Here is a 12053-nt window from a genome sequence, read left to right as displayed (position 1 = left end):
AGAGGTGGAAGGGTTTCAGTGTTAATACATACTCTGATTGGCTCAGCTTTTTAAGTTGTATGAGATTTTTTACTAACTTGGAATGAACTTGTTGGCCGAAATGTCTTCAAATCTGGCTCTGTCAAGTTTGTGAGTGCTCTATACCACTGCTGCACATGAAAAAAGTCCTTACAGATGCTGAAACGCAAGCCTGATCAATTTAGCATAAATCCAGAAGGATTACAACTAAATTAAAACCCCTTATGGTTATACCCATTCATACCATTTGTTTTTCTTGTTCTCAGCTTTATTTGACCTGATTTCAATGATTTCGGCCACTTCTGAAGACTTTCTATTTCTTTCTTCATCTCCAGCATTCCCAAATCTGACAGGACGTCCATCCATAAGAACCTGTTTATTGCTCTGATCTGTGCGCAGGTGATCCTGCTCTGCAGCGGCTCAGCCATTCACAACAAGGTCTGAAGACGCAGCGGTTGTGTCTAGTCTTAGACTGCACAACCAGTCACTCACTAATCACCACTGACATACATCCCCAGTCTGTCTCTTGACATGAATTGAAATGTGCCACTGTCATTGTTGGTGCCTATAAATCCAGTAAAATGGCAATGGTAAAACAGAAATTTCATTTTAAATTTTAAATTTTAAATGCATGTGCAATAATTTGTGTCACTCGCTCCCAATGCTGTTACTCTTATTTGAAATAGTAAAGCTCAGTCTCTCAGGACTTCATTTATTTTGAGCACTAGTCAGATTAGCATTTACTGTAAAGTTTGGTGTTTTTTGGAAATTCAGATGATTTTTTTCAATTGTCACTGACAATTTTACATTTCTTTCTTTTGGCCTTATAACAGTTCAAAACTTTGAGAAAATAATTACTTGTTTACTTTTCTGAATTCAAGTTTTATATACATTATATTTGCAAAAACAATAACTAGGTAAGGCATCATGTGTAGATTTCAGAAATACGCAGTTCCATCAATTGAAATACCTATCCTTGGAGCATCACCTTGCATTTATTTGTTTCCACCTTCAGTTCATTTTTCACTGACTGTACTTCTACAGTCTCTCAAATCCATGCAGCTTTCCTCACACTGTTTTGTTTATATATGCATTTCAAGCCATCATCTCCATCCCACTTTGTGTTGGCAGCTGAAAAGCTGCACATTCACTCCGTCACAGGTTCCTACACTCTTGAGCTTTACTGGGAATTAGCTATGCACAAACATGGTTTTCAGTTCATTTTTATTTGCAGTTTATTGTTAATGTTGTTGAGGAGTTTCACTCTCTGATGAGCTCTGTGCTTTTGTGCTGCTGTGTTTGAAGGTGGCCTGTACACTTGTGGCTGCGCTGCTCCACCTCTTCTTCATGGCGGCATTCAGCTGGATGTTGGTGGAGGGCCTGCTGCTCTGGAGCAAGGTGGTTGCAGTCAACCTAACTGAGGACCAGCATATGAAGTATTACTATCTCATCGGCTGGGGTACTGTGGTTTGACAAATACGAAAAAAACCAAAAAAACAAAACAAAACCTTTCACGTCTGATCACAGTGACGTTTGATTTGTGCTTCTGTTTGTTATTTGAATAGTTTCATATTGAAAGTTTTCTTTTTCTCTCCCCATCTCCTCACCTCTTCACTTCATCATCCTTTCCTTTGCCCTCCTACTCTTCCTGTTTTTTTTTATTTATTATTTCTAATATGTGCCGTTATTCCAACCAGGCTTACCAGTGCTGATAGTCACGATCACGCTGGCCTCAGCCTCGGGCAAATACTCAGCTGACAACTACTGTTGGCTGAGCGTGCAGAACGGTATTATTTGGGGCTTCGCTGGACCTGTCATCTTCATCATTATGGTCAGCAAACTGGATTTGATTCCCATCATGCTGTCTGTTTAAACATATTGTAAAATACTTGGCCCATCTTTGCTGCAGAACTTCACAGTATCCATGAACAATACGACTAGAAAAGCCATCAGTAAAACAGGAAATGTCATTTTCCTTAAAATGCCATGTTGTGTTTTTTAATTTGAAAACTGCTTAAGACAGAATACTTCTCACATCCCTCCCTTCAATTTGTCATGTCCTCTCTTTTGTTATGAATTCTTTGGCAGGTTTGTCTTTTTTTTTTTAATCTCCTTTTTAACTTTGTCTTTTTTCGTTTCCTTGCTAGGTGAATATCCTAGTTCTGACCAGGGTCGTGGTTATCACCATCTCCACAGCCAAGAGAAGGTCCATCATGCTGGCTATGGGCACCAGTCCTGTTGAGCAGGCCTATGAGCAAATCAGGTACTTACCACTAGGAGGCACCATTTCTCCTTTTTTTACACTATTTATCAGGACCGTAGACCTTGAAAAAGATGAGCCAAATTCACTCCGCACATTTGAACCAGCACCCTTTGTTTGACAAAAACAAAATTAGAAACTTTTTGAAGAGAACTGCGTATTTTCATAAGACAGCTTAAGATTTATTTAATATTAATTTTTAGTCTCAGTGTGTTGGTATTTTCAAATTGACGCAGTTCGGTCTTTCACTGTCATGGTACTCCAGTTAGTTCACACAAGATACTACTATATTTTCTCCAAAATATTAACTTATCTGGACTTACCTTAATTTCTTTAAGTTCACTAAATGTCTGTAACATTTTTACCACCTGTGGTATAGAAGCATGGGCTACAGTAATTTTTATTGAAAGTGCTCCATTAAAAAAAAAAAAAAAAAAAAAAAAATTAAACTCTAGTTTTTGAATTCCAAAATATTTTGAGGAGAAAATTTCTAATTAAAGGTGATGCAAGGGCACATTTTAAAGTGCTTGTTGCAATAATACTTATTAGTATGAATAGTACAGATGTTTTGTAGTTCCAAATACATTTATTTACAATACAACGGGTGACTTGTATCTGTGGAGTGAATGAAATACAGGGTATGAGAGTAAAATGTTCATCAGACAGACTGGAACTTATTAACTTATTCTGAAGAAAAATTTGACAAGAATAGTTTTATTGTGTCTTCACTGACTGTTGGGGTGACACATCTTCCCAGTAACAATATAGCCATTACTCCTTATTGCTATTGTGTGTGTGTGTGTGTGTGTGTGTGTGTGTTGTCCCTTTCTTTTTCTCCCCCTCTTATTAGAGTGAACATTTAACTTGGTGTAATCGAGTAAGTTTCCCCCCCAGCCAGCACCTACCTGATCCTGTCAGTGGAAATCATGTCGGTGGATATATTTTTTTCTCTGCCGCAGCCTGTTGAGGTTCATACTAGGTGCTCTATAGAGATTTTCAAAGTGGGCCTTCAACCGTTTGGCACCCCTGGGTGGCAGAACCTCTAGCCCTCGAGTCCTCTTGGAAACTGAAGCACATTTCTCTGCTGAATAAACTGGGTTTTGTAGCACGCCTTGTCACACACACACACCCACACACACAGCTGTTGCGGTTTGGCAGTCACCTGAGTCGGAAACTAATTCCACTCTACACAGTATTAAGGTGAATTTAAGGTGGGAAGTTGTCACTCGGTGGGCCTTCCGAGACGCTCAGTGCGGTTTATGGAACGGACTCTCAGGACGATTACAGGGGAAAGAAAGTTATCTGGTAAACATGGAACAATTTCAACTTTGAGTTAATCTCAGTTAGTCATGAAATGACTCACAGTCTGTGTGTTTCTGTTTGAGGGTACCAATCTGTGTATGTTTACATTTTTGAGGTGAGACGTGTGTGTGTGTGTGTATACAGAGCAGCAGTGAAAGCAGTGCTGGTGTTACTACCCATTCTCGGACTAACGTGGCTCTGTGGCGTTCTGGTGCCTTTTTCGATTGTGATGGCCTACATCTTCATCCTTCTGAACTCCTTACAGGTACACACACACACACACACACACACACACACACACACACACACACACACACACACACACACACACACACACACACACACAACGGGAGTCTTGAATGGCATTGCATCTTCTGCATTTCAGGAAGGTCAGAGTAAATGTTTGACAGGAAAGTTTTGGTTCAGCCGTTTGTGAATACATAAAGACGGCTTGGTGGGCATGTGAAGGCAACACATTCATACATGTGAAAGCATGCCAAATCGCCCTTTGGGCTATGCAAGGTCTTTGCTTGACCCATAGAAATGTAGAATTCAATAGAATGGAAAAAAAAAAAAAAGAATGCATATAGATAACTGCAGAGTCTGACCTGTGGTAAATGTAAATAGATGAAGGAAGAACATTATTGGAGTTTGTCACTTATAGATTTCCCACCTTAATATTAAAATGACCAAAGAAGAGAGACTAAAAATACGTTTTTAATAGACATAAAAGTTATGATTAATATACCCAAAATATCTGCTTTGCTTAACATCCTTGAAGTGTGTTATCTTTTACTTTCTAATACAGAGGAACAAAAGTCCGATGGAGAGACGTCAAAACTAAAACTTGTAAGCAAGTTGAAGTTTAGACTTCAAACTGCTTTTTTTCTTCTTTTTTTTTCATCAATAAGACAGAAAGGTTTTCCATTATTCTTTGTAAATCCTCCTTTCTCACGTGTTGAGGGCACACAGACTGTCAAGGTTCTTATTTGCCGGTGACAAGGCTGAGGCAGAAAGGGGAAAAGGAGCTTCGGTCTGGGTTGTGTTAAGCAGGTGCTTCATGTTAACAAGAAAAGTGGATTTGTATTGTTTGTTTGATTATTTTTGCTTTATGTATTCAACATTGTTGATGTTTGCGGCTTATCAACATTGGTTTTAGGCTTTTAGTGCTGAGGTTTCAGCATCTCGTTCTGCCCCAAACTTTTGCCAGAGTAATAGTTTTTACAGTAGACAGTAAACAATGCATTTAAATAAACAAATTTAGCTGCAAGCACTAAGCTTAGGCTTGAAAGTGGGAACAAACTGTAGAAAAAAAATATGTTGTACATTGCATAGAGTTATAGTTGTGAAATGTAATTTTCCACAGCAGTGACCAGCAAGGGAGAAGGTTTTTATGAAATCATGCAGTGTGCTCACTGCAGCAGGAGGCCCCTCGCTGCCCAGCCTCCACAGCATCTCCAGAGCTGCTGCTGCAGCTCAGCGTTGTCTCATAATCAGCTGTATCTTTAATTGAGCTGTATATTTCTCGAGAAAATCAATAGGGGTTTTAGCTGCAGTCTGATCATTAACTGAAGCCCTTTGGTTACCATAAATAGTTTCTGTTTCTCCCTCATATTTAATTATGTGTTTTCTCTGTTGACAGTAATTAATACAGAATGTTTTTCTGAGCTCCCATTATATATGGCGCTGCTTCACATGTTCATGCATTTATGGATTTCTATTCTGTTTCATGTGTCTTTATGTGCTCATTTAGTGCAGGGTGTCTTGCTGTGTGGTCTTCCGTTGTGTTTCTGGTCAATTGCCACGTCTACTGAGTGGCCATTCTTTCTTATCACTTGTCTTTAAAAAAAAAAAAAAAAAAGTGTCAAGCATCACTTATTCCTTTCAAAAATGTCATCAGAATCACATTTAGATTTAGTTTTGTTTATTTATGGGAAGTTACCTCTTTTATGTGATTACATAGGATGTTTTTTTTTTTTTAAACTGGGCAAAAACACTGGACTGCACCACATCATGTCATATATAGCAGTTTTTTCAATATTCAGTTAATAATAATAATTAAAAAAAATAAGAATTCCAATAGTAACAATAATGACGATTATCAAATTTATTCCCTGCAAATAAAGGTAAAACATAAAGAAAGAAAAAAATCTAAGCGAAGAGGCATTTCTCACTTTATTGTATTTCAGTTTTCATGAGCCATTTCAGCTAAGGAAAAAATGCGCATGTCCATATTGATGAGCATTCTCAGTGCCTATGGAAATTGTCACTTCTGACACAATAGTGCGTCTTTCAAAGCCTCGGCAGCTCAGGCCACAGTACCTGGTGAAGCTACAAGCTTCTCTTTTGACCCCACTGCTCTCAGAGCGCCACTTTAAGTGATAGTCTTCAAGACTGTGCTTCATGAGAGAGATTCTGTTCTTCTTTAAGTAAATTGCTCTCTGCCTGTGTCTATATTCATTTACTGTAACTGTATGAGTGCAGTTGTTACATCGTCTTTTAATTTTATGTCGCAGTGCCATGTCTGTAGGCGGTGTTTTTTTTTTTTTTTTCCCATACTTTCTTTTTTTTTTTCTTTGCCCGTTCAGCCATAAAAGTGACATGGTGCTTGTAATTACAAGATTACATTACAAGATCCTTTTCAGCTCTTGCTCAGCAAAGTGGAAATGTCGTCAAACATAAATTAATGTGTCGCTGAGGACTTCGCCTATGAAAAACACTATCAGGCGCATTCTAAATAGAAAAGAAGGAATCCATAAAGACAGGCTCTGAAGTTAATGACTTCATTTGGACAACACTTAGCTTCTTCAGCATTAGTTCGTCTGGATGTGCTCTGATATTTGAACTGGTAGAAAACTCACGAAGAAAAGTGAGCATGGATATTATTTTATAGTTATTCCAGTGGTGTGACCCTAGTCGTGGAATTATTTACCTTTTTGCCTTTTTTTCAATGTTTAATCCAGGTAAATAGATTTGCAAACACTCTGAATGGACTCACATGATTTGCATAAATTCAGGGAAGCACTTCATTGGTAGTTTCTTAACCTTTTCTCTGGTGCCACCTTGAGGTTTGCAGTTTAGGTTGCAACTATTTTTTCCCCTCTAAATATATTTCCATTTTCCTAAAATTGGCATGTCGTAAATCTTTTTATTTTTAAGGATTTTCTCAGCATCTGCAGATCTTTCTAAATGTTGCACTAAAAATTATAGCGAAGCTCCAAAATTTGAAATTGCATGTCCAATTTAGAGCATTTGTTTGAGACTGATTCTGAGAATTACCTGGGTTCGCATGTGTCCAGAAATGTATTGATCATGAATGTGTTTTTTTTCCAAGTTGTGGAGTCCTGGTATAAGTTTTACCATATCAAGTATTGCACAGTTTCAAAAAGTTAAAAAAGTTCCTAATTTGCCCATTCCTCCTTTTCCTTAATGGCCCTCTTAATAATTCCATTATATGCTGCATTAGATTGGATCTCCATCATTGTGTGGCTCACATTTATTCCTTTCTGACTGCCACTGATCTGTTATGTTCAGGATAACATAATGTCCCCGTGATGGGCACTCATAAAAATGATAAAATATATGAATCATTAAAATGCAAAGAGTCAGCTTGTCGGCAAGAGATTAAAAACGAATAAATAAATGAAAAAAAAAAAAACCCTCAAGTTTTTTTGGAAATCGTTTTTTATTTGCTGCTGTTGTATTTTCAATGGGGCCAGCCAAAGCAACATAAAGCTTAAGCGGCAAGCCTTTACTGTTAAATCAATAAAACAGATAATGTTGACAAGCCTTTTTCATTGCTCTCCCTCCACACTCCCCTTCTTCCTCCTCCATCCTCATCGCACAATGTGAAGTATCTCCAGTGTTGCTGTTATTTCTATCAATACAGCGCTGAACGGGCCATTATGAGCAAGCATACCATACACGGCTTAAATGTATGTCCACTACACTGTCCTCCACAGCCAAGGTTTTTAATCTTTTACTCTCTGCGGTGGATGATGCTCGGTGTGAATGACAGCAGCAGCCACAATATATCCGTGCTGTCATTAGCTTTATTTACACCGCTAACCTCACTAATGAGTAGAAGTTACGTGAGTTTGTTTGGCTTTCAGAAAATGACATTGCGGCTTGGTATTAGCTGTTTGGTTCAATGTTACGAGAGTAGGAACTCGCCGTTTGGAACAGCTGAAGTTTTTTAAGCACATCTAAAGCTCAGCTGTTAATAAAAACATAGACTTCAAAGACGGTGAGCTACGTTTCATTTCAATAAAGAACATCCGATACATAAATTCATGTAGTTTGTTCTGTGCGGCATTAACAAGGTGAAAGTGGAGTTTGAGGGTATTTGATGTTCCAATGAGTTGATTCTAACTTCCTTCTCTGAGCCAGTAGTTTTTATGAACATCTTCACCATAAATACAGACATGCCTCATCTGCTTCCTTATCAAGCCAGAGATGGATAGCATGAGAGAGAGAGAGGGAGAGAGAGACAGAGACAGAGAGAGAGAGAAGGGGACGGGGGGCTCTTTGGGTAGCCCATAAATTGTACCACCCTCTGTCATCCAATCTCTGGGCAATGTCATTCAAAACCCCCGCACTATCCATTACCTGGTATAATAGGCTCCTGGCCATGCAGTGTCCATCTTATTATTAGCCCATAACTTTAAACTATCAATAACTTTGAGCTGCAGAGAGAGAGCAGGGTGACGGTGGGGGGTGGTGGAGAAAGGAGGAGAGGGGGAAAACAAAGTAGGGAGGTGAAAGAAGTTAGGCAGTCGTAAAAAAAAAATGTTATGGTTATCATCCACTTCTCTCAGTCATTGAGACTACGTTAATCCCCTGTGGTAACTTTACTGAAAAGGTATGCCTTCGGAGTGCTTTCTGAATTTCATTATTTATTAGTTTTTGTATTGTCATCAACATAATGACACTAAATAAATTTGAAAGTCTCATGAAGCCACATTTGTGTTATGTCAGTGAGCTTCCTGAGGAGGGCAGCCCTGTGCCTTGTCATTACAGTGCAAATCCACAGACAAATCAACAGTGAGAAATTAGATGAGGCCTTTTGCTCATATTAAGTGCATGTGTGCGTGCGTGTGTGCATGTGCGTGTGTGTGTGTGTGTGTGTGTATGTGTGTGTATGAGAGAGAGAGACAGGATCATGAGAAGAACAAACAACTTTTTAGGGTTTCTTATGAACTGAGCAGGCTGGACAGCAGTGATGCAGCAATGCGATTAGTGCCGGCATTCAGGGAAGACTTTGAGAGTGAAACTGATCATTCTTCCCAGTGAGAAAGATGAATTTAAGGAAACAAACGCCACAGAATTCAGTTATTGCAGATCAATTTGTATTTTTTTTTTAATCTATGTTTTTGTTTTCCTCTAAATATTTAAGACTGCTTCAGCTGTGTTACGCAGTGCATTTCTTTCTTCGTTTTCGTTTACATTGTTATTACGGTTTGAAGTTAAGAGTTTATTTACTGATCTTTATTTCAGATAGACAAAGGCGTATTCCTTACTCAATAATGCAAAGAAAAAATTGATTGGAAAATTGTTATTATACCTTAGGCAGAGCTTTAAAGTGTCTTAAGGCTTCAAAATTAGTATTGTTTTTGTTAACCCCCCCACCCCCCACCACCACCACCACCACCACCATTTTATACACACACCCACACACACACACACACACACACACCCACACACACACACACCTGGCTTCTGGAGATCAGAGTGTATCCAAGATATAGATATGATCAATAGAGTGTTGCTCTGCCTATTGATTTTTGCCATATGGGAGATTTGTTGTGTGAGTAAGCAATGCTTTTACAGCATCTGAAGTGATTGTGAGAAAAGGTTATTTATTTATTTATTTATCTTTGCCCAGTGGGTCTGTGACTACAAAACTGTGTTTGTACAACAGAAGTCGGCAGATTAAAGTGGAGAGCATGACGTAGACACTGTGGGATCCTGCAGGCGCAAAGTTAAGCATTAAACAAGAATTTTATTGATCGTATTTTTTTTGGTGACTCTTAATTAAGTGGTTTTGTATCATTTGGTTATGGGACATGTTAAAACCACAACTTATTTTAATTTATGGAGTGTTGAGGTTTTTCTTTGTTTGTTAATTGATTTATGTCAGTACCATGTAGCTTGCAGAACCGTTACAGTTTCACTGAATACTAGGGGCAAGAACTAAGTTATTTTCAACATGATATTTTCACAGAAATGATGATTAAATCTCTTATAAGCCACAATTAATCCAACATCAGCATCAGTTTCTGCTATATTAAAAAAGTTCAAGTCACTGTTGACCTGATTCATTAAAAGCCTTCAAAAGCAGCTTCAGATTTTAATCCTGATATTTTCTAATCATGACCTGTATTCAATGTCGTCTTATTTAACATATTCATGTCAAGTATTTGTTCTTGTTACAGTCACACTGACATGTAGGTTCAGAAATCACTTCTGTGTTTCTGAAATACTGGTTTTCACCTGACAGTCTGCTAGATTTTGCATTCAGGCTTTTTTTTTTTTTTTTTTTTAAATTATATGCAATACCAGTAATAATATTTGCTTTTATTCTTTGTATTGCTGTGTCACTACCAGGGTCTGCGATTATAACAAAAAGCGATGGTTTTGATTATCAAATACTGAAATAAAAGGAAAGTGACGATATGTATGCGGCAATGTTTATTCATGCAGTGGAAATTGGCATGCTTATATCATGTCAAAGTTTTTATTTTTTTCTTAAATTCAGTCTTGATTCTGAAAAAAAAAAATTCACATTTGTTGAAATTAGTCAGTGAGTGGTACCACAAAAATAGCAAAACATCTGTGAATGACTCTTGATTTTTAGAGAGAGCTCTTATTTAGGTGTTTAGGCCTTCACAGGTAGTAGGCAAGAGTGAAAAGTTTTCTATATATTATAAGAGGGAGAAAGTGCGCCCTTAATATTACCTTGAGTCAACATGCATTTTTGAGGCTTTTCTAAAAATCAGAGTAAAGTCATCTCTGTAGTTGTGGAACCAGGAAACTAAATAAATAACATGTAAGTGGATCCATATTGGGGTCTCTGTTGTGCCGAGCTCTGTCACTTATTAATCAGGTGTGAGATTGCTGTTGTTGTTGTCTAGCAGCATCTCGCTGCTTCACACATCCTAAAAAGCCGGTGCATCAAAACATTTCCCCTACAAATTATATTTTCAACCCTTACTTTAACTCTAACTCTATACATAATACATAATAAAAACAGCAAAATAATAAATAAATAAGGAGAAAATCTGAAAGAAAAATGCATAAAATAAACCAGAGGCTGAAAGGAGGCTGAGGCTGGAATGTGCTTTGCATAAACCAGAAGCCTGTAAGAGGTGATGGTGGGTTAGTGTGTCCATGTGTGATCCTGCACTTCTAGGTTTGTGAAAACCAAACCGTTTATATATTGGCTTCAAACGTATTGTAAATTTGTGTGCGTGCGTGTGTGTGCCAGGTTTGTGAGCCCACTTGTCACTACTGCCCTCAATGCCTTACAGACCTAGAAGTTATTTTAATTCCTCATTTGGCAGAAGAAACAAAAACAGAAGAACTTGGATCCAGTTTCCCAGTCAGGCAGATTCAGTCCACACACCCAGGTCTGCACAACCGGCCATTCAAAGCCAAATTTTTCCTTTCCCTGGTTTCCCTCCCTCCTTCATTTCTGTGCTGCACCATGTTGTAACTGAGACTAACCAGTTTTTTTTCATCAACTCTTTTTATTTTCCTTTTTTATTGTTTTTTTTCGTGCATGTAACAAAATATTTCAATTTTTTTCTAACATTAGTGTCTCATTCATTGATCACAGACCACTATTACATGTCACATGTAACATGAGTACATGCTCTTTATAGGACTATAAATATGCCAGAAACTTGAAAAAAAAAAAAAACATTTAAAAGTCATATTTCAAAGGCTAAGCATTAAACTAAACATTAAACAAAACATTTAATGGATGTACGAATGTTTCCTTTGCAACTCTACAATTTTTTTTCTAAGTTGTTCACATCAATTTTCACATGAACATGTGCCTCGGCCACATATTCTCTCGGTGTGTGACAAACATGACTACTAATGACTGAAACTATTTCTCATGAGTTGATTGGTAAATAATTGCAGCTTACAGTGGATTACAGTGTGTAAAGTTACCAAACAATGAGCAGTGCTTGTTGTCCATTTAAATGCCCGACATCAACAAGCGCTGTGCGTCTGTGCAACCTTGGTAGCTTCTCAGTTGTTACGACCTGCTCACACATGTGCGTGCTTACACACACACACACACGCGCGCGCGGGGGCACACATGGCAAACCTCTCACTGTCAGATTATGGAGGGAAATGTTTTTCATCTGGAGTGTTTGGCAAAACAGGAACCATATTCCCTTGACGTCCTCATTCATTGTCGGCTGCATCTCAAATCACACGCAATTTAAAACAGCGGCCGTCT

General features: G+C 38.1%; 1 protein-coding gene across 1 annotated transcript in view; it reads left to right on the top strand.

The window, feature by feature from the left end:
- Positions 1-12053, top strand: part of LOC115381771 (adhesion G-protein coupled receptor D2-like) — a 77620-nt gene that overhangs the window by 5255 nt on the left and 60312 nt on the right. Inside the window, exons 10-14 of the mRNA XM_030083366.1 lie at positions 354-456; positions 1324-1477; positions 1716-1849; positions 2166-2281; positions 3725-3845. Of these exons, the coding sequence (XP_029939226.1) occupies positions 354-456; positions 1324-1477; positions 1716-1849; positions 2166-2281; positions 3725-3845 (628 nt within the window). The remainder of the gene's footprint in view (positions 1-353; positions 457-1323; positions 1478-1715; positions 1850-2165; positions 2282-3724; positions 3846-12053) is intronic.

Source organism: Salarias fasciatus, chromosome 23 (genome assembly GCF_902148845.1).
Source record: "Salarias fasciatus chromosome 23, fSalaFa1.1, whole genome shotgun sequence".
NCBI lineage: Eukaryota > Metazoa > Chordata > Actinopteri > Blenniiformes > Blenniidae > Salarias > Salarias fasciatus.
The sequence above is the reverse complement of the archived record's forward strand: the minus strand, read 5'-3'. Positions and strand labels throughout refer to the sequence as shown.